This window comes from Cavia porcellus, unplaced genomic scaffold (assembly GCF_034190915.1).
Source record: "Cavia porcellus strain 051 isolate PalLab524CR breed Dunkin Hartley unplaced genomic scaffold, mCavPor4.1 scaffold_9, whole genome shotgun sequence".
NCBI lineage: Eukaryota > Metazoa > Chordata > Mammalia > Rodentia > Caviidae > Cavia > Cavia porcellus.
This window is the reverse complement of record NW_026947492.1, coordinates 69,457,413-69,481,126: the sequence shown is the minus strand read 5'-3', so window position 1 is coordinate 69,481,126 and position 23,714 is coordinate 69,457,413. Positions and strand designations below refer to the sequence as shown.

The following is a 23,714-nucleotide window of genomic DNA, read 5'->3' as shown; positions in this document are numbered from 1 at the left end:
AGATACAGTGAACAGGTACCATTATTTTATTTCAGAGGATAACTACTTTGTTTTGAAATTATTGAGCCCAAAAAGTTCTTATGTCTTAGCTTCTCTGTCCAAAAAATAAAAATAATTGATTTCTAACCTGTCAGAATCACATATTTCTAGTATAAGATAAATTTCCCCCAAACTGTACACACTCAACATTCTTCTTCATATTCACAGTTGCTGGATTATCAAACAAGTTTCTGACCATGGGAAACAGTTATGAGTGTCTTCACCCAGAAACTGTATTTGGTCAGTTTGTCCCGAAATTCCTTTGTTTTTACTCCATAAATAATAGAATTGAGCACTGAAGGTACAAGAAAGTAGAGGTTTCCACGAATCGTGTGGACATGGGGTCGAATTGTTCTGCCAAAGCGATGAGTAAGAAAAGAGAAAAGTGAGGACGTGTAAGAGATCAACATGACACAGATATGTGTGGTGCAGGTATTGACTGCTTTGTGGTGAGCTTCTTTGGAAGAGAGGCACATTATAGCCTGGATGATTACCACGCAAGATGAAGCAATTGCTGAGATGTCCAGCACAACAACCAGCAAAGCCACCACCAGGCCGTACATGCGATTGACGGTGGTGTCTACACACACCATCTTCACCACCACCATGTGTTCACAATAGGTGGTCTGAATAGCACGATTGGCATGAAAGGGCTTGTGCTGGAGGAGGATGGGCATGGGGAGAATAAAAAGCATGGCTCTCACCAAACTGCCCAGGCCAATGAGCTCAATGCGCCTATTGGAAAGGATGGTGGTGTAGTGCAGAGTCTTGCAGATGGCCACATAGCGGTCAAAGGCCATGGTGGTCAGGACAGATGACTGCATAGCAGAAATGGAATGAATGAAGAACAACTGCGTCAGGTAACCTTCACAGGTAATCTTACTCTAACCAAACCAGAAGAGGCACAGCACCTTATGAATGGTGATTGTGGACATGCCCAGGTCTGTGAGGGCCAGCAAGCAGAGCAGCAGGAACATGGGCTTATGCAGGGATCGCTCTGTGGAGATGGTGAAGAGGATGGTGCAGTTTCCCAGCACAGTGATGACGTAAATGGAGGAGAAGGGGATCGAGATCCATCTGTGTTTGTCTTCCGTTCCAGGAATTCCTTGGTGGATGAAGAAAGATGGGTGGCCAGTGGCATTGCAAGTGGTCATGGTGGTACCCTAGTGAAGTACCTGAGGGGAGCATAAAAACGTATCTGAGCTTCAATTTAAAATGTTAAGAGTTCCAAGCTGGAAAACAGGGATTGGAGCATTAATATAAACAAAAATGATTCTGCAGTCATAACTGTATTATATAGTACAGCCATATGATGTAATATGAGTTGTGATAATGCAGTATAACACCATCAATATCTAAGAGGATATATTTGATAATAAAATGATATCTTACATTTGTGTGTGTAAAGTATCCTCTACTATAAAAACTAACTTGAAGTATGCAAAACGAAAATGGTCAGAAATACAAAGGGAAAGTTGATTAAGGTAACTTCAAAGTTTATAATAAAATCTTACATCCAAAAGTTGCAGAATACACATTTTTAGCAGATATAGGATCTGAGAGAGCAAATATTTCCTGAGAGCTTTGCCATGGTGATGAAGAGTGAAATAAGCAGTGGGGTCATTCAAAGCTGCAGCTCAGAGAACAGCCTGCTAGAATGTCAATCTGAAGCCCACCCTCACAGAGAGCACTCACCTGAATGTGGGGTGTGAAGAGGACAGTTGGCCCACACACCTGCTTTGGATATGGTCAAGTGAGTGGATACATATGTGTGCAGGTGTATTTCAGCAAGCATCCATATGCATGAGCACACTCATGGTCTTGCATCTCTTTGCTCCTCACTGTCAGGCACTCAGGATCCATCAAGTGGCAATTTAAGAAATGAAAGAAATGTCTCTCAGGGTTTCGAGATTAGCACTTTGCTTCTCTGTACCACATACATGAGTTACTGCTACCATTATGTGTACAATTGACCCTGGAGGTTGCCTAGACTCCCAGGAGATGAGGCTAAGCAATCTTAGAGATTCTGAGACTGTTCAGTCTTTGCTAGTTTTGGAGGATCTTGGGGAAAGGCAGGGTAAATTTAAAGCTGAATCAGTGATTCAGTACAAAGAAAGAAACTGTATATAGGAGAGAGAGAGAGAGAGAGAGAGAGAGAGAGAGAGAGAGAGAGAGAGAGAGAGAGAGAGAGAGAGAGAGAAAGAGAAACAGCAGAGATGGACAAAGACAGAGACAAAGAGACTGTGGATTATGTCAGCCTTAAAATAGGAGGCAATCCTGACATTTGGGACAACACAAATGGATTTGCAAGAAACTCTACTAACTAAAATAAGCAGGCACAAAAAGAAAACCATGTGGTATTACCTATATGCATAATCTAAAATAAAAACACCACAGTGCAGACGAAAAGTTAATAATAGTGTACAGCACCCAACATTTTTTGGACTGCGTAAATTGGACCTTCTGTTGACCCAGAAGTGGAACAATGGGTAGACTCTGTGAGACGATAGAAATGTGGGCTTGTTTCACAAGCATCATCATCAGACTACGTGTGCATCTTATCACACTCTTACTTCTGGAGTAATCATGCCCAAGACAGAATCAGAGTTCCTACTGCTGTTCATGAGCATCCTAAAAATAATAATGATAATGGCGATGATGATGATGATGATTCATTATGATAATGATAATGATAATGATAATGATAATGATAATGATAGCTGTCCCTAGCCTCAATCTATCTTTCCCTTCCCAGCCTTCATTCCCAGGTCCGTGGCTTTGCCTTTCAGTGCTCTCTGAGGTCTCATCTGCAGTCCTTCACTCTTCTCACAGCCTCTTTCATTCCAGGTGCCCCACACCCCTCTCTATTTCCATTTGTGGACAGATAGTATTTTACATAAGTTTACAGGAAGCAAATGTATTCAAAAATTGTAAAGCACTTTACCAAGGCCACTGCAAAATGCAGAAGAGCAACTGAAATCACAAACAACAAAAAGCTCAATAGAAATAAGACACAGAGTCAGATTCGATCTAATTCTTGATGTGGTATAAATTCTGCCTATAGCCAGGCCCAATAGAAAGACATTGGTGAGTGTTTGGTGAAAGGGAAGCAAGAGCAGAGAAGAGGGAATGGCAAACTAGATGGATTATGAAAATAATACATTCATGAAAATGTTCATAAGCAGACAAGTGCAGACACCATTGAGTACAGGCACAACTTACAACTCTTAGGTAGCTTTCCTCTGCAGAGAGTCATGCCTCTAACAATGATCAGAACACTTGAATTCTTTCATGTCTTTCCTCTCAGTTCCCAGGGAGTCCTGAAAATAATTCTTCCTCCTAGTCCTCCTCTCTCATTGAGTCTGGGATTACCCCAAATCTTACATTACAATGACTTCTGTCATGTTTGGAATGGAGTGGGCATATAAGTAATAAATAAAACAAAATAAATGAATAAATTATCAAACAAATAAATTCATTTAAAAATAAACTAAAAATGTATCCGACTTCATCAGCTTTTACTGTTTTTTTTTTCTGTGTATATACAAGTCCAAAACCCAACTATGTGTATAGGCTATTCCTATTTAAATGAATTTATAAAATTCAGTGCAAATAAAAATAAATATCAATGACTCATGTTGAACAGACTCTAGATAACATGATAATTAATGCAATAGGAGGATAGTCCCTAAAATAAACCTATGACAAAGGTATATTTTTTCTTTTATAGAAAAAAGGTAAAACAAAATTTCATAACAAGATGATAGGAGAATATAATATTTAATACATTGCACATTGTTATCTTTAAAGTAGTTACTCAGAATACAAGATATGGACATAAAAATCCTCTAATTAATGTTAATGCAAATTTGAAAAAAGAGTATTTTATCTTCCAAAAATGATAAATTATAAAACTATTAAACATTAAACAATGAAGCTATGGTGCATGAGTAGGCAGGTTATTTAAATGGCATTGCATCAATACAAATGCCCAAACAAGACATTATAATAGCCAGTGCTGATTTAATATCATCTTGTTTTGAAGTCCTACCATACTTGTCTTCTTCTGTTTCCACTGGTTCTATCATGTAGCATCTTACTAGATTTTGTTATGTGTAGTAGTATGAAATATTTTTTTATGGACAATGAGGTAATATAGTATTGTTCATTTTCTGTTATTTGGTTCTGAATGCCCTGTAATATTTTCATTCTCTTGAATGGTTTTATACTATTTTGTTATGTTTGATTCTATTGTATATGAAGGTATGCTCAAGGAAAGAGACATCATGGTAGCTACTGTTATAGCAGGTTGTCTTGTGGTGAAATACTGTGTTCCTTAAATTGTTCTATTCTGATCTGCTTTGTTATGTCCTCTTTTATCTTAATCTCTTTAAAATAAAAAGTGTAAAAAACAAAATGCCCATTTATATCTGCATATATTATATTAAAAAGATAAAGTTACAAAATTCAAAAATTGTATAGATAAAATTATGTAAAATAAATACATATATTTCATATAGCAAATATATTTTCATTAAGAATCTAACTAATTTTTATTTAATCTATTTTGTTGAAAATAGATTATAAAAATAGAGCATACTCCAGTACTATAGAATTAACATTTAGAAGGAAAATATTAACAAAACCATAAAGCCTTTTATTTTCAGATATATTCAGAGTAATTTACTCTATTCTTGTTTGCAAAATATAAAAAAATAAACAAGAAAATTATTGCCTAATAAGGAGTGAATTAAAAATTATTTGCTATCTTAGTATCTGAAGATATTAAGTGCATATAGATGGCTAACTAAAAAAGCACTCATTAAGAAAAATTCTAATAGCCATTTTTCAGAAAGGGTGAAATAATTAAGTTAAGAATAGTAACACTGGGGGCTGGGGATTTAGCTCAGCGGCATAAGCACCTGCCTTGCAAGCAGGCAGTCGTGAGTTCGATCCCCGGTACCCATAAAAAGGAAAAAGACAAAAAAAAATTAGTAACATTATTTAACATTAGACCTTCAGTCTAAAGGAATTGTGTAAATATTCTATTCTCCAAGTATAGAATAAAGTTTTCTTTCAAATATACAGAATTAATTTTTTTTATTTTTATATTTGCATCATGGACTGAGTCTTACAAGTGGCAAAAAATGTTTTCTTAAAGGGAAACACATTTCTTGACCACAATGTGACTTTTTACTTATTACAAACAAAGAAAAGCAATAAAAATAATGACAAAATTTCAAAACAAGATAATAGGATATTAACAATGGTTAACATATTGTATATGGCTATCTTCAAAGTAATAGTTGCTCAGATTACAAGATAGAGGTATGTAAAATGGATCAAACAATACAAGCACAAACTGTTCTTTTCAATGAGCAGATACAAATTAGCAGTGTAACTGTCTTAGTTATCTTTGGTAGGTAGATAAATTGTGCTTTCCATTTCTTCTCTCCTGCCTCCCACCCTAGCTCTTCTTTTTTTTTTTTTTTTTTTGAAGCATTTCTTTCCCTTTTACAATATATATTGCACATTTTGGATCTTATTTACTCTTTCAGTTTCTTATAGTAGGGAGCCAATACAATGTTTCAACATGCAAATCTGTTTCTATCACCCGTTTGCTCTACTACTGCATGATGAACCAAGTTAACTTTACTAGGATGAATCTCAGAATTTAGAAAAAGAAAGAAAGATAGATATTGCAGTGAAAAGGTGAAATAAATGCTCCAGAAGATTTAGAATACAATAAATATTATATAACAAAAAATTGCCCCTGAGGAATTTTATTGAAGTATATAAGAGAATAGACTGACTGTTTGCATTTACTACTTCTAAAAATGGAGAGGGGACAAAACAAAACACACAAACACTGCCAGCATTGTATTCAAAGTACATATGTGCTAAAGCATGAAGACCAGCTGTTTGAGGATTGTTAACACCTATAAAATTGAATGGAATTTACAGAAACAATATCCTGGAAATTCTTGGACACTCAAAAGCTTGTCAACTAATTGAGGTAAGCAAACTTTAGAATAACGCCAGAGTAGTCCTCAGCATAATTTGTGTGTTACACTCATCACTCTGAGAAAACCAGGAAGAATGCCAAGGCCATCAATCATGAGGTCGGTTAGCTACACATTGCATCTTTGAAGCAGTTCTTTGAGAAACATGGATTGTGGCTGCTCCATGTGACAATGTACTTTCAGACTTCTCACAATGAACCTCCATGTAATCATTCACATCCATTCCAAACCTATGCCCAGTGCCAAAGGGCCTGGGCTCTCACAGCCATATCTAGTCTGGGGCTGACACTCTCGCTGAAAGTACTATTGGTCTAAGAAAGTACTGACAATTATTTTTTTTTTGGTCTTTTTCATTTTTATCAGTACCAGGGATCGAACTCACGACTGCCTGCTTGCAAGGCAGGCGCTTATGCCGCTGAGCTAAATCCCCAGCAAAAGTACTGCCAATTATTAATTAATTAGTCAATTAATAAATGTAGCTGCCCTCAATTCCTTGAAGTGGTAAGTAAACAGCTCTTCTATAACAACTTCTTTCCTAACGCTAACAAATGGCATTTCTGTAAATGGAGTTAACTCTCTAGCTCTCTCTTTTAACATTGCATCCTAATATTTCCTTAGGAAAATTCAAGATATACAGGCCCACTAACAGGCTCTAGTGTAACTTTATGGGAAATTAGAAGGTTTCGCAAATAAAGATGGATAAGCAGTTTTAAATACTCCAGAATATCAATAATATGTGATACTTGTTTTCTGGGATTAGCAGAGACAGCAACGACTAGTCTGGGGACAACAGGTGCTGAAGAAGATAAAAAATTAATTATGGCTTTTTCTATTAGTTTCTTAGGCATGTAGAGACTATAGTTACTTCCTTCCCATAAAAAAGTCACAGATTCTCTGGCGAATCTGTTTGGTATTAATGCCATAGACCAGAGGGTTGAGAACAGGGGGCCCAAGTAGATAGAGATTTGCAAGTACAATGTGCACTTGTGGAGGTACTTGGTGGCCAAAGCGATGGGTAAAAAAAGAAAAAAAGAAAAGCAGGAATGTAGAAGACAAGAATTACACAAATGTGGGCCCCACAAGTGCTAAATGCTCAGAACTGGGCATCTTTGGAGGGCAGTCGCAGCAGAGCCTGCAGAATCATAACATAGGAGACGGCAATGAGGACCACATCCATCCCAGGGACTGAAAGTGCTACCGTCAGACCATAAACAGTGTTGGGGTTGATGCTGGCACTGGCCAGCTTTGCTATGCCCATGTGCTCACAGTAAGTGTGGGGTATCACATGGTGTCCACAGAAAGGTAGGCGGTCAATGAGGATGACAAAGGGGAAAACGAAGAGAAGGCCACGAATCACACATGCCAGACCAATTTTCCCAATCATGGTGGTATTGAGGATGGATGTATAATGAAGCGGATGACAGATGGCCACATAGCGGTCAAAAGCCATGGCCATCAGAACAGCTGACTCGGTGGCAAAAACTGCATGAACAAAGAACATCTGGGTGAGGCAACCATGGTAGGAAATGATGTGGGACCTAAACCAGAAGATTGCTAGCATTTTGGGCAATGTTGTTGAACAGAGCACCAGGTCAGTAAAGGGAAGCAGGCACAGGAAGAGGTACATTGGCTTGTGCAGAGCTTTGTCTTTCACTATGATGTACAGAATGGTGCTATTGCTAACTAGAGCAAGGATGTACATGGAGCAGAAGGGAATGGCAATCCAAATATGCTGTCCTTGTATCCCAGGAATTTCAAGTAAAATAAATAGGGAAGGGTGGAAGGTGGTATCATTGGAGACAGATGCAGAAGAGCATACTGAAGCAGAAAACAGGCTTTATCTTCCTAAAAGTGGTTAGAAAACGAAATGATGTCATCCTAAATGCCATGTGTTTCTCTTAAACGTCCATTTGATTTCTTGTCTCTTTTAAATCAACTCTTGTCAAATTCTTTCCCTTTTCCATCTGATTAGGTTACTAAGTGATTTTTGTGTCTAATAGTATTTATCCCACTTCTAGGATATCCATCTCCTTGTGAAGCATCTGCATCTCTGCCCAAATATTGTAAAGAAACATCACCAATCAACTGTAATGGAAATACTGACTTTTCTTTGGATATGCTCTACACCTATCCTGCATTCATGAGCTCTAGTCTACCCTCTACTGCTTTGTGTTATGTTCTGGATCCTGGGACAAAGGTCCCTTCGCCTTCTTGATGCTAGCTTTAGGAAACATAGACAAGATATTGGAGGGAGGAAGAGAAGCGAGATCAGGAGTTTGTTTCCACAACAGTTTTTCCACAGGGTTTTGCAACACCCCCCTCCCCATGATATCCTGCTTGAACAGTCTTTCTGGTACTATTTTCCTCCGGTAACTGTATCTTCTTTTTGTCCCTGTAATTACATAGGGAACTTCACAAACAGTTGTGATTTCCCTATGTATAACATCCTTTTGTTTCTCTTCAAATTACCTACCTTGGATCTGTAATCTGTTTCCCAATGGGGTCTAGAAGAAAGGTCAGGATGCAATGCTCTTCTTACCTATCTAACACTGCTTATCCTTACTTGAACCATGTACTTCATGTTTCAACCAGATGTATTGTCTTGAAAGGCCAGAAAGCACACTTTTTTACACCAGTATGCTTTTTTCACAGAAAGATTTTTCTGCATAAAAGTGTTGTTTCCATTGAGTTACTTGACAATCAGCTAGTCAGGTGAAGACATACTTGGCTATAAAGTACTACTATAATAACTTTTCCTAAGGAAAGAGAACCATACATCTTTAACATGCCTCCCTTTAGAAATGGAAACACTGTTCAATAATTGTGTGTATATATCATATATATCACTTTTGTACTCTGTGAAATTTCGGTCTTATTGTTCTTTATTGCTACCATCTACGCCTCATATTCATTAAGTTGACAAATAATATTTAATCAGTTATCAATGGAAGATTGAACCCAAAAAATAATGTTTAAGATTTAAATGAATGACTATAGCAAAAAAAAAAAAATACGAATATTCTCCTTCGTAACCGCCCTTATTAACTAGACAAGTTCTTCCCTTAACAGATCTATGATTTCTACCAGGATGTTTTTAGTGCACATAATCCAGCCGGTGCTTCTCATCACCTCTTGTTAAATACAATATAACATATATAATATTAATGAATATAATAATATGACATACATAACACATACCTGTATGCTATCTTGATTACTAGGTTACTAGCATTAGTTTCATTATAAGGTATCTCTGCCATATATTGATTTACAGCTTTATAAAATGATACTTTAGACATTTATAAAATGACACTTCATTCTTTACAGTCGGTCAACCCAGAAGCCACATAAGTATGAGCTGCCTAAAATCTCCAAGAAGATGAAGCATGTCCGGGGAAGGGAAGCAAAAGGCAAAGTCATGGAGCTTACAGGTGAATTAAATTAGGATTTCTCAGTGTGCCTGCCACTGGTTTGAGATTTTGCCAATAGGAAAAGAGAAAGAATTCTGGAGCCACCTTGCCTTTGGAGATCATAAGCAGAGTTAGATTTAACATTTTATCTTGTCGAAGTCCAGGCTTTGCTCATCTAAGATTCTTGTCTTTTAGAAGAGACATCCACACTTAGCTCATCCAGTCATTCTTCCCTAGAAAGAATTTTAGAATGTGGAAGAAACAAAGATAGGATCAAAGCATTCCACAAAGAACATCCTCCCTTTAAATTTCTATTGTGCTGAAATTGCATCAATAAAAGAGTAACCGATGGTGCATTATGGATTTTGTTTGTTTTAGTAAGTCCCTATTGGATGCATCTCATTTACTATTATAATTTTATAGTGACTTACTGTGAAGTGTATAGGTAATACCAGTTTATTACAAGTTTTAATTACTAATGAAGTCATTTAGGGGCTTCAAATCCACAAGAAAGTTTACTAAGAATTTTGCTGTGATTGTGTATATCCTTAAAAATTCAAGCTAAACCCTCAAAATGAAAGTGATTGTAAACATGCAGGGCCCATCCTGGAAAAATGTAAATGTTTTGCCTTCTATTCTGGTAAGACATGCTCTTCCAAAACAAGAGATAAATATAAAATTAGTATTATGTGGTTTTGTTATGTAGTTAAAAAATAAGCTACTAAATATTTGTGATTCAATAATTTTATGTTTCATGGCTCCAAAATAAATACTATCCTGAAAAACAGATCATCTGGCAGTTGCTTGTGCATCTCTGCCGCCAGCAAGCATGTGTTTTCTCTGTGCAACCATTTTCAACCTCAGATCCTGAGTTGGAGAATGTTTCCCTTTTCAATGAGCCAAGGTCCATAACCACAAACTTTGATAAATGTTATTTTCTTCGATTTCTTAGGCTTCCAAACTTATAAATGCATATTTTTCCTAGGATTTTTAAATTATTTTCTTTATAATTTTTTGTTTTACTTTCTGTTTCTCGTGTACCAATTAGTCTAGTTGTCTCACACACATTGATGAGTAAGAACACACATGTTCAGTGATATGTTAAGCTTGCTATTTGATAAGAATACAAAATTAGGTAATCTTCATCATATGCATTAAGTACTACACTGATTATGCTATGAATGAAACTTACATAAATCAATTTATAACTCAGAGAAATCTTCCTGGGAAAAATGAAATTTAGAATCAAAATCTGGGTCAAAAGTTTCAAACATCTCTTGAGGACATTTACTACCAGTATTGTCAGCCTTCTGAAGCTCCCCTTCTAGGGTCCAGCCTTAAACATAAGATATCAGAATCTAAATTTAGACTCCCAGGGATCAAAGTGTGGTTTTATTGCTGTTACATGCTAAGTGTATTCTCTTTATTACTTTTTGTGTCCCTTCAGACCTCAGGTTCAGATAATACTTTACAAGGTTTCATGTATTGTGGAGAAATCTAATACAGTCTTAGAACTTAATTTATATCAGCTATAATGCAGTTACTTGTCATGAATTTGAAATTTTGAGTCTATTCATCTCTAAAGAGGAGGGAATTTCATTTGAAAATATCTAATTGGAAGACACACTGGCTTTCTTAAATCTGTAGCCCATGGAAAGGCAACATAGTTTCAATCTTAATCAAAGACTTCTTTAGAGATAGCCAAGACTAGTCCTTAGCTAAACAGGTTACGACTCTCAGAAATAGATCTCTCAGAAAATGAAATGGGATTGATGCCTAAAGTTCCCAGCATCACAGGACTGCCAGTGTCATTGAAGCCTCTTCAGTGATTTCCCTTAGGGCCAAGGAACTAGAATGGTATTTGAGGTTCTTTGATTCAAAGGTAAAATGTGTGTTCAATATTGCTACAAAGAAGAGAGTAAATAAGAGATGGTTACCTTTATGTTTGGTAATTTGGAAGTTTTATTAGAGTATTTAATGAAGCAATGATCTGATTTTGCCAGGGGGGGGGAACAACAACAACACTTGGGGAATTTCCAGCAAGGAATTTGTAGCTTGGTGGGTTTCTAAAGTTTATGCACATGAAATTCTAGGATAATCTACATGAAAAAAAAATAAATTTTGAAGTTATCCACCATGATCAGACACTGGGGGGACAGAAAATCAGACGAGCTTTCTGATCTTAAACTTTTAAGGGATACTGAAGCTCCTAGATGTTTAGGAACAAAGTTACCCTCTAATGTCCCTCTGGCATGAGAAACTGAAAGTGTAAATAGGAACCAAAATGAATGATAGATACTGTGAAATAGAGAGAAATTGTTCAAGAGGAAAGGGGAACTTGGGAGGGTCAAGGAAGAAAGGAGAAAAGGGAAAGAAAGTAAATGAGAAAAGAAGGATACACTGGAAACAAATCTTTGTAAATAAGGAGGGAAAGTGGGGCTGGAGTGGAGGACAGTGGGAAACATGAGCTGATATTGAACTTAAGAGACTAGAACAATATCACTCTGATCAGTGAATAATAGTATTGCTAGATTTTATATCATAAGGTTACAAAATTAGCATTGGTTTTCTTAGTGTCTCTTCTTCTTCAGAGTATCTGTTCATTACATATTGCATTATATAATCTGTTCCCATAAATAGTTTTTTTAAAAAATCTTCTCATGCATGAATTTCTACATGTATATCTATCCTCTCTGTATTATAGGGGAAAAATCATAACTAGATAGCAAAACAACTTCCTAGAAAAACATACAGTGAAAAAGACACATAAGACCACAATATTAGGTGATCTACCATAGTTACTATGTGTTCTCTTGTTATTTTCCATAGTCTTGACCACATCATCGGGCTTAATATAGTTGAACATAGTATTACCTAGCTATTTTTATAATAACACAACTTTGAAAATATTGTGGGACTTGAGAGCTGTTAATAATTAATACTGGTATGGATATCTATTACATCATGTCATCTTCAGAGTAGTTGCCTCTACTTTTAGGGTTGATACTATCAAGCATATCAAATTCAAATAAAATCAGCCAAGGCAAAACTGCAGTCTTATGAATAGGATTCAAATAAGATCAGTCATAGTAAGACAATATAAGTAGTACAGGATTTCAGCTCAAGTTAATAGGAAATTAACTTGGTATAACATGGTATAACCTGCTATTTTTGGGTCAGATGTCTGTGACCTCAAATCCAACATGAATGGACAGACCAGAACAAATTAAATTCAAACTAAACAGGGTGATAAGACTACTATGACTTTTAAATCCTGGTACGCTATTAACAATGACCTATGCTTTTTTTTTTTTTTTTTGTAGTGTATCACAGCTATCTATACCAAAGCCTATAGCTTACCATCTCTGCCTCACGTCTGCTACTCCACTTTACTGCTATAATTGTCTACCTTACTCCCTCTTTCCACTGTCTGCCTCGTTCATTGAGGCCTCTCTGCCACTGTTGCTGGAATGCTGGTATCCCTTCTTCTCTTTCTCTGGAATGTCCTTCAGTACTCTCTGTAGGATTGGATTGGTGGCCACGAACTCCTACAGTTCCTCCTTGTCTTGGAAGCATCTTATTTCTCCATTAATTTTGAGAGAGAGTTTTGATGGGTAATGATTCTTGGTTGCATATTATTTTCTTTCAGGACTTGGAATATTTCTCCCCATTCCCTTCTTGATTTAAGAGTTTGTGTTGATAAGTCTGTTGTTATTTTGATAACTTTCCCATTGTAGGTAATCTGCTTTTTTTCTCTGGCTGCTTTTAATATTCTGTTCTTTTGGTGGATTTCTGGAATCTTGTTTATTATATGTCTGGGTGTAGATCTGTTTTGGTTGTAGGTAGCTGGTGTTCTGTATGCCTGTTTTATCTGGATATCATTTCTTTTTGCTATACATGGTAAATTTTGCTTTAATATATCTGTAAATATTCTTTGTATTTCATTTTTGGTTGATCCTGCTTTCTCACTCACATTCTTTATTCTTAAGTTATGCATCCTTTTGTCATCTTCTAGCCTTTGAATTATTTCTTTCTGGTTCTTTGTTATTTTTAAGAGGTCTTTTCTTTCAAGATCACATATGTTAAATCTCTCTTCAAGTTTCAAAAGACTGGCTTTAGTTTCTGTCAAGGCATTTTGCCAGTGTTCAATGGAGTTTTTAGTTTCCTAGTAACCTCTTTGGATCTGTTTCATGTATTCTAAGTTATGTTTAAACTCTTCTTCAGAAGTATCTCTTTCTTTTCTGATTTCCTCAGTTCTTTCATCTGTGTTCTCGTGGGCGTGGCTTGTCATTTCTTTAATTAATCTCTTTATATCTTGCCTCACGTGGATCAGGAGTACCACTTTAAATTCATCTATGAGGTCATGGAAGTATTTTTTTCTTTTATTTCGGCTGATGCTGTGTCCAGTATTGGATGGTTATTGTGCTTGTTCTCTTCAGTGTTTACTTCTCCTGGACTTATTTTCTCATGTTGGGCAGCTGGAGATTTTTTTTATTTCTATCTCTTGTTATGTTTCAAATTGGAGTGTTCTGGGGGTCTGTGGCCCTCTCCATATTGCTTAGGGCATTTTAGAGGGTGTTGACTTGAGTTTTTGCTGTCCTCCCCAGTTTGCTGTTATCTGGGGTAGGCAGGGATGCAGGGATGGTGCAGGCTAGCCTCTAGCCTCTGTGCCAGTCAATCTGCAAGTTAGGCTGTACTTTGTGGGTGTCACAGAATCGTGACTATTTTGTATCTGCTTATTGGGTCCCAACCAGATGCTTGGTTCAGCCCCAGCAGGTCCTGCCAGTTCTCTCTGTGCCAGAAGCAGCTGGCTAATGTCACCGTGGCACAGGGCTCTGGCCAAATCCCAGCTGTACTCTTCCAGACCTCTCTGTGCCAGAAGCAACTATGTAATGTCACCGCGGCTGCAGGTCTGCCCACTTTCAAGATGTCATCCACCAGACGTCTCTATGCCAGGGGTGATTGTCTGATGTCACTGATCCATGTGCTCTGCCCAACTCCAAGATGTCTTCCAACAGACTCTCCGTGTTATTGATGTCGCTGTGGTGGCGGGTTCTGCCTAATTTCAAGATGTCTTCCAGCCAGCCACAGTAGCCATGGGACCCCGTCCCCAGTACTCACCAGGACTCAGTGTAGGTCTTCCTCTTGAGTCTACTGCACACTATGTCGCTTGCGTTCACTGCATTCCTGACACAGCGTGGAACAGTCAGAAAACTGCATGGTGCCCAACTTCGGAACTCCGGAGCTTCTCACAATCTCCTCTGGCGCAGCCGGGCAGCCCTGGCTGCTTTGCAGGGTCCCGGGTCTCAATTTCCAGCAGTCGCCAAAAGCCAATACACCTTTTCCTCTTGGGTCCACTGGTCAGTTTGCCACATTAAAGGCGTGGGATTTGTAGACTCCTGTTATCAGCCATCGCAGTCTGAGCACAACCTTAAATCCTCCAGCCTTGCTGTCTTGGTTAAAAAGAATCATTATCCATTAATCTGGCCCTCTCCATGTTGTCATATTCTAGCATCTAATATCATTTCTATGGAGAGACTCTCCACCCAATCCCCTAGCAAGCCGCCATTTTTGAAAACCTAAACTGGATATTTTATAGGCAAATATATTCAGCTCAAGACCATACTCATAAGTTAAATAAATCAAACTCATATGTGTAAACATAATATTGTCCCCCTAGTGTAAAAAATTAAGAGAAAATAAGATCCAAGATGTACAATAGATAGTGAAATGGGAAGCAACTGTTCAAAAGGAAAAAGAAACTAGGAAGAGGAAAGGAGAAAAAAAGGAAGAGAAGAGTAAAAGTGAATATATATATATATATATATATATATATATATATATATATGGAGGATCTAGGGGTTTAGCTCAGTAGCACAGCACAAGTGCCTGCTTGGGAAGTGCAAGGTCCTGAGTTGGATCCCCAGTACCAACAGTTAAGATAATACGCTACTAAGTTTTATTAGCTCATTGAAAAAAAAGTTTTGTGCTAATATTGAACCATGTTCTGGATAAGGAAGATGAAAATAAAAGGAGGGGAGAGAGATTTTGTATTAAATATTAACTCTAAGAATGGGCCATAGCATTGATGTTTCCAAGGGGAGGAATGAATAAAATGAATTTATATGAAAAGGCAATAAAATAAATTTATTATTGATGCTTTACAGTTCAAAGACAGTTGACTTGGGATTTGAGAGACATAGAACTTGGAGTGATGAGCTAGGGGGAAATACCTAGCACTTGGAGTATTAATAATTTGCACATAAATTCATGTAAATAGAGTCCTAGGGTCTGTCCAAGGTATCTGAGGTAGGGTGGTCAAGACATATGAAGGAAAGATCAAGGTGCTGATAATCAAATTATCCCAGTTTTCTATTGTTACATATAATTACCCCAAAGCATAATGGTTTCCAAACAATTTATTATCATTTCTTATGTTTGTGTAGGGTATACTGAAATGCTTGAATATTTCTCCATTGGGCTATCAGGTGGCTACAGTGAGATTTTGATGGAATTGTACTCATCTCTAAGCTAACCAGTGCTGATGCAATTGGTATTGTTTGTTAAATAAAAAGTTAACCAGGACTGCTGATCACATGACCTCTCTGTTACTTCACAGTATAGTACCTGTGTACCATCAAGTATCAAAGAAGGAAATATGTAAACACAACTATGAGAAAGCTGTAAAGTTTCTTATAACCATGCCATGAATATCACCAAATTCCATTTCTGTTTTTCCAGGCTCGTCACTTCAAGCTCTATTTTTCTATTATTCTTGGGGATACTGGGGATCGAACTCATGACTGCGTGCTTGCCAGAGTAAAAAAAGAAGAATTAGATCAGATCTTTTGGAGTGGTAGGTATTGCTTCAGAAAAGTTAATGGGATGCAAGATATTGTTCTGGCCACTCTTGAAAAGTAAAACTTGCAACATTACATTCTCTAGCCATAATATTATGGATCTTTTCCTATAACTAAAAACGTTTACCAACTCTGAGTTCTTGTGTCCATTATGGGATTAATTCAAAGTATGGATCTCATAAGTTGGGAGCAGGGTGGTTATTAACAGTGACTGAGAGAGTTAAGGGAAGGGAGCAGAGGGAAATGTTGGTTAATGAGTATTGTGTAATAGTTACATCAGAAGACTAAATTCCGGTATTCTATGGCACAGTGTGGTGAATATTGTTAGCAATAATGCGTTGCATATTATGAAATAGATGAGAGAAGTTTTTTTATGTAGTCAACAACAACAACAAAAAAAAAACAATAAAAGTTTAGGGTGATGAGTATACTAATTACCCTATTGGGTAATTACCAAATGTGATCCTGTTCCATTTTATACACAGATCACAATGTAACACTGTGTCTCATAAATAGGTACAATTATTGAGGATTAATCAAAAATACATTTCAAAAATGTAAATACGGCTTGGGATGTAGCTCATTGGCATAAGTGCCTGTCTTGCAAGTGCGCAGTCGTGAGTTCGATCCCCAGTACCCAAAAAAATAAAGTGTAAATATGGCTTCTTGAGTTTAGTTCTTTGTACAGAGTTTAGTTCTTTGTGGTTAGTCTCAATTTTAAGAACAACAAAGTAAATAAATAGCTCATTTGCAACTTACACAATCAACATGATGGCAATATTAACCTATAGATAGGTTAACTGCAAACATTCTTACAATCTCAGTCTCGCAGTCATGTAAGCTGCTGAGCCATTTTTTAAACTTCAAAAGCTTTTTACCTTTTGGAGATCCTGGAGTGGAGGGGACCTATTTTTATTTTAACTTAATTCTTGTTTATATTACTCTAAATTCTTCTTAAACACTGATTTTATCTTGTATCTCCTTTCTGTCTCACTGTATGTGGTATAAAAATAATATTAGTACTTTTAGTACTCTACCTCAAAATCTCCTTGGCCAGATTCACTAGCACATTAGCTATAGAAAAATTTCCATATTTCTGCTACAAGTCTTGTAAATTGTAACTTGACTGGATGTAACTGATGGCTTACTGACATAATTGGCAGTTACTGACTGTGATCTGAATTGGGAACATTCATTTGAATTTTTAGAAATAGTTTCTCCATATTGCTTTGAATGCTCACAACATAGTAGCTAGAGTCTAAAGGGAGTGTACAGTAATCGAACATTTTAAGAGACCCAGGTGGAAACTGAAAAGATTTCTATGACTTACTCTCAGAAGCCATAGAATGTCACTTCTACTGGATGTTTTTTGTCATGAAATTTCTACTCTGTCGAAATTCAAGAAAAGGATGACTGAAATCTATTAATGCAGAAATAAAGAGCAGGTTATAGCACAGAGACATCTTTGTAAAATGCAATGCTATACCAAGTTATAAAAGAGCCTTTAATATACACATGAAAATCACTAAGAATTATAGCAAGAATTGAGTTTTTTTGCTTTGTTGTCTTCTGTTCTGGGGGAAACAATAGTATGTCAAAAGCTAAAACTCTTCAAAAAAGAAAGAGTGACCCTGGCTCAAAAGATAAATACAACAAGTAGAGAGGAAATACATAACATAGTTTGATGTTATGAGATTTTAAAAGTGAAAAGTTTTAGAGTGAATGAATAATGTTGGTCAAAACAGCAATGAAGGAGCCATACATCACTTTTAGATCTGAAAAATTACTAAAAGAACCAAGTTTATGAATTTTTCAAAGAACCATAACTTTTGTGATCTGAAAGCAGTCAAAATTTCACAGTCACTTGGAAGATCATTAAAGAATTCAAAGGTCCACTGATGGATGACAGCGACTGGAGCTCTGAAATTTAAATTCTCCAGTTGATTCTGATACCCATTGTAAGTTTGAGAACTACTATCTTGGAAAAATTAATTTCCTGCAAATAATTCTTAAAAAGCATAAATATTCACTGTTATTTCTACTGAGTTTTTATGTGGAAAGTTCTATAGACTTTCCCCCAAATTGTGGGGTTTTTACTGACTTCTTTTATCTCATTTATAAGAATAATCTACCTATATGATGTTCTACAGATTTATCTGAAAATGAAATATAAACCACTGTCTGATTTCTCTCTCTCTCTCTCTCTCTCTCTCTCTCTCTCTCTCTCTCTCTCTCTCTCTCTTTCTCTCTCCCTTTCTCTCTCGATTTGTACTGAGCATCAAATTCACTACCTCATACTTTCCAGGCACGTGTTTGAGCCACTGAGCAAAATCCTTGCCCTGCCTCTGATCTCTTTTCAAACAAGTCTTCAACTTTTTATTGCTTCTCCTGAAATCTACCTGCTCATCTTTTCTCACTGCTTTCAATAAACTATAATAAGTTTCCAGAATTTTATGCAATTTTACACCAAGATGTTGGAAATTTTTATTTTAAAAAACAGAACTACTCCAAAACCAATACCATTATATATTCTTCTTTCCTAATCCATCAGCCTCTTGTCATCCCCCCTAGAGAAAAACAGTAGTTTGACTTTATCCCGAATCTGCTTGGTCTTCACTCCATAAATGACTGGATTGATCGCCGGAGGGATGGACACATAAAGGTTAGCAAAAAGAATGTGGAAAGAGTGAGGAATATTATGACCAAAACGATGTGCAAGGACTGAGAATATGGCAGGTGAATAGAATATAAGAATGGCACAAACATGACAACCACATGTGCTGAGGGCTTTCTGTCGAGCAGCCTGCGATGGAAGATTAAACACAGTACGAAGGATGAGAACATAGGAGATTCCAATGAGGATCAGATCTGAAGTGACAGTCAGTATAGGCACAGCAAAGCCATACCAGATATTAATGGAAATATCTGCACAGGCCAGCCTGGCAATACCTATGTGCTCACAGTATGTGTGGGGAATGATAAGTGTTCTGCAGAATGGTAGCCGCTTTAATAGGAACACACATGGGAAGATGATACAAAAGCTCCTGCAGATTATACCCATCATAATCTTCATGATAATATGATATGTCAGAATAGAGGTATATCTTAGGGGAAAGCAAATAGCAACATAGCGATCAAATGCCATGGCCAGCAGTATAGCAGAATCCATGGCAAAGCTAGAGTGCAGAAAAAACATCTGAGTAAGACATCGGGAAATGTGATCTCCTGAGGACCCAGCCAGAAGATACTACAGGTTTTTGGTACACATGTGTTAGACAGGATAAGATCTGTGGCAGCCAGCATGGAGGGGAAAAAGAACATGGGCTCGTGAAGGCTACGATTCTTGAAAATAAGGCAGAGAAGAACACTATTCCCTGTGAGGGCCACAAGGTAGATAATAAAGAAGGGAATCCCGACCCACATGTGAAACTGCTCCAGCCCTGGGATTCCCATTAGGATGAAGGGGCCAGGATTGAAGCTGCTCACGTTGAAAGTGGCGATGATGGCCATGGTTGGGTGAATCTCATAAACTGAAAGCAAAAATTTCATGACTGATTGTTAGTCATTCACAGGCATCCACATCTGAACCTTCTTCAATATGATTCTCTTTCTTTCAGTTTTGTAGGAAATGATCAATCATCTCCCATCTCTTTTCTTTCCTAAGCAATAGCTGGCAAATTTTCAGTCATAATTTTAAAACCTAATAACAGTATTATTGTAATATTTTCCCAGAGACAATGACATAACTCAATCGCAGTCCTGCTTACCTAACAACAATCCATGAAGCTTTCTAAGATAATGTGTGCATAAAATGATATTAAAGAGAGATCTACTTAGCTAGAAGTTAAGAATTTTGGCCAAAATTCAATGTAAAACGCCAACCCAGGGCAAATTGTAGTAAGTACTGTGTAGAATCACAAGGAACTTCACAAATGAGGCTCAACTAACACCTGAGCTCATCCTGCGGTCTCTTTTTTTTTTCTTTCTCCACCCTTCATATTAATGGTCTGCTTATTTCTCAGTATCATTATGGAAAAGTTTACCAAAACCAGCAAAAGTGGGAAATTAGCCCCTTGTCTACCCACCTTTGAAGTTTTAAACACAATAAAATGTTCCATAGCTCTGCATTTCCATTCTTCATGGGATCACCCCATCCATGTCAAACAGTACATTTTCTTTAATCTGTTAGTAGTATTTTTATGTATGATCACACTACTTTTGATCACAAAGTCCTGATTTTTTACTTTAGAATATATTTAACTCTGTTTTATTTACTGATCTGTTTGATTGCTGGGGACTATTCTCCTCTCCTAAGACTGGGAATAATTTCGTAGTGTTGTGAAGTTATCCTACACCTGTACATGCTCAGTGCCACTCAGTGCTTAGCTAAACACAAGAAATGTCTTTCAGTAATGTCTTGATCATGAAACAGAATAGTTCATTACCTATACTTTTCTGTTTTTATGCTGAGCATAACAAATATGAATATGAATATACCCTCTGCATCCTTAAATGAATGAGTGTGCATTGCCAAAAATTAGTCATGGAATAATATCCTAAGACCTATTCCAGAATGCAATGCAACTGTTCTCCACTACATTTGCATGCCACACCATGGTATTAGATATTTTGGAACTTCTCCATCCATCCAAAAGAAAAGACACTCACAAATCCCTCATAAATACAAACCTATGCTTCCACATATTAAACATCCTAAAGTCTCTGAGATGACACAGCTAGTCCTCAGTAAATCAATACTATCTTTTATCTTTCATATATCTTACATCATTAGAGTTAGAACTTTTGACCTCCCCACACCCTCCAAAAACTGGAAATAATGTGATAAGTGACAAAGAAAGCATTCAGAATAAGCTCCCAGCTCTTTTATACTATTATTTTACATGAGTACACTACAAAACTATGTTCAATATTCCAATTCTTGGCTTTCCTGTTTTCTGGAGTCCACCCTTACACATATCTTTCTTTCCTCCCTCCATCACTTCTATTTCTTATGAGCTGTGTTCACCACTATTTTTACGTCCTCTACTAGCTCCACACTACACACCATCAGTTGATACCTTGGAATTCCTGGTCCTGACACTGTTTTTTTTTTTTTTTTTTTTTTTTTACAAAGGCGGAGTGAAGAACACAGGGTGCAGAAAAACAGCAGGCAAGAAAAAGACCAAAATGCAGGAATAGTAACCTGAATGTCAAGAAGGAAGGACACAGGGATAAAAGGGAAAGACATGGGATCATGCTCACAAAAGCAAAGAACAAACACAGAGCTTGGAGACACTGAAAATATATTACCCTCGATTTCTCTGTGGATTAAGGCAAGTAAAACAGAGGACCTCTGAGCCAGGGAGACCAGGTCCCAGTGCACTAAGATATTGTAGGCTAGGAGGAAAGATTCAACAAAATGAATAGTTTCTAACTTAACAAAATAGTGTTCAGCTCCAATTAATAGTGACAGGTATTTTAGCATCTAAAAAAGTAGCATAAGGACAAAAATGTGGATTACATCTCCCCTTTACTTTCCAGCATTCATAGCAAACATTCCTATAATGAAAGACAAATTGACCAGAGAAAAGCATAAGAAGTTTATTTACTCAAAGTTTTAGTTCACTCAGTAGACTTTAAGAATGAAGACCCAAATAACTCAGGGAAAACTATATTTTGTACTTAGGTTTAGTGAAGAATGGACAATGATGTATAAACGTGATTGGACAAAAATATATGATCTAATAATATTAAGTAGAGGGAGTGGCTATGTTCTCACATGTTCTTTGGACCCTTGGCTTAGCATTTCTTTACCTCTTGGTATGAGGTAGGTCCCTTTACAAATGAAGACTCTATGGCATATTTCAAATGACCTCACTATGTTTCATGGCCTTCACTGGGAGAGTGTCCTAGTCCCTATGACCTGCCCTGAGGAAGAGTTCTAGTTTCTATGTCATCATTGTGATAATAAACAGGGCAAGGAGAAAGAGAGAGAGAGAGAGAGAGAGAGAGAGAGAGAGAGAGAGAGAGTTGTATTTGTTTCAAAGTACACAACTTGCTAAGGGTTGTATTTTTCAATGTCAGTTATGCTTCAGTTTCTAAGGGCCTTTTTCTAGTCTGACCAGCAACTTGTCAAAGAAACTCCATAAGAGTTAGAGCTACTGTGTTCTGTGGCCCGGTCTAGAACCCCTAAAATTCCTTGTATAGGAACCTTTTATCTCCTGAATCCTTGGCAGAAACTGTATCATAGTGGGTGACTATCAGTGCGTATTGAATAGAAATAAATCTGTTCTATCTTTAGGTGACAAAGCTCTGGAGACATTTTCACTATAACTGACATATATGCAGTTATGAAGAGGCTGTTATTTTCAATGACTTTTTCATTGCGAGGCTTGCTTGACAATTCTTTTGATCTTCCCATAGAGGTCCATTATTTAGAGTATGTTATGTAGAGTCCTACTAGTTTGTTTGTGTAGGGTAGGTCTCTAAAACAACATACATGTGAGTATAAAAATCACAGATAACCTACTTGGATGTTTTAATCTTATTCTGTCAACAATAAAATGTTCCATAAAACCAACCAGTCATGGAAGTGCATGCCTATAATCCCAGCACTCAGGAAGCTCAGGCAGGAAGATCATTGAGAGTTCAAGACCAGGTTTGGCTATAAAGTGAGCTCATGGTTAACCTGAATGGCATAGTGAGACCGTGTCTGAAAAAGCCAAAAAAAAAAAAAATCCACAAGATCTTCCATTCACCCAGTGATGAAGTCTGCTTTCTGAGGCTAGTGTCCAAAAATCAGAATTTACTTATTGCTCATCTCATTTCTTCCTTCATACTGAAACAAAGCACTTAAGTCTTCTAGGAATCAAATCACATGCTTATTAAAGAGGAATAACAATTTGAAAATATGTGTCTTAAGCACATATTGCAAAGAACTGGTGGTGAAATGATTATTGCCTGAACTATAGAGAAAATAAGACTTCATGATTTCTTCCAATTCCTCTATTTAGGCTAAACTACAAATCCAGGTAGATTCTCACCAGGCATAATAAAAATTCATTTTTAAATAAAACTTTTTTCCAGTTATTCAGTAAATGTTTACCAAGGGCCAGGGATATGGCTCAGTGACACAGTGGTTGCTTGGCAAGGCAGAGGTTCTAAATTCAATTCATGGCACAAAAGAAAAAAATTGTCAATCCTGTTTTGATTCCCAGTACCAAAAAAATTTATTGAGTGTGTATTATGTTGAGACTCAATGGTAGAATCCTTGCTGGAAATGGGAGCAAAGATAAAGAAAATAGACACTAACCCAGTGACTTAATAGAGAGAAGGCAAAGATACTTTAAAAAGTAAATATGAAAGTATTCATCCCCTCAAAG

The 23,714-nt window shown here is 36.9% G+C and overlaps 2 protein-coding genes and 1 pseudogene across 2 annotated transcripts; all 3 read right to left on the bottom strand.

The window, feature by feature from the left end:
• Nucleotides 1-218: 218 nt before the first annotated feature.
• LOC106026566 (olfactory receptor 52K1-like) lies at nucleotides 219-2,669 on the bottom strand. Its single transcript, XM_013147566.1, is given in 2 exon segments — nucleotides 219-1,202; nucleotides 2,613-2,669. Coding segments are annotated over 2 exon segments (1,041 nt in total).
• A 4,254-nt stretch (nucleotides 2,670-6,923) lies between these two features.
• Nucleotides 6,924-14,692, bottom strand: LOC100728872 (olfactory receptor 52D1-like; annotated as a pseudogene).
• Nucleotides 14,693-18,871: 4,179 nt separating this feature from the next.
• LOC101787512 (olfactory receptor 52H1-like) lies at nucleotides 18,872-19,842 on the bottom strand. Its single transcript, XM_013147569.2, is given in 2 exon segments — nucleotides 18,872-19,542; nucleotides 19,545-19,842. Coding segments are annotated over 2 exon segments (969 nt in total).
• Nucleotides 19,843-23,714: the final 3,872 nt, after the last annotated feature.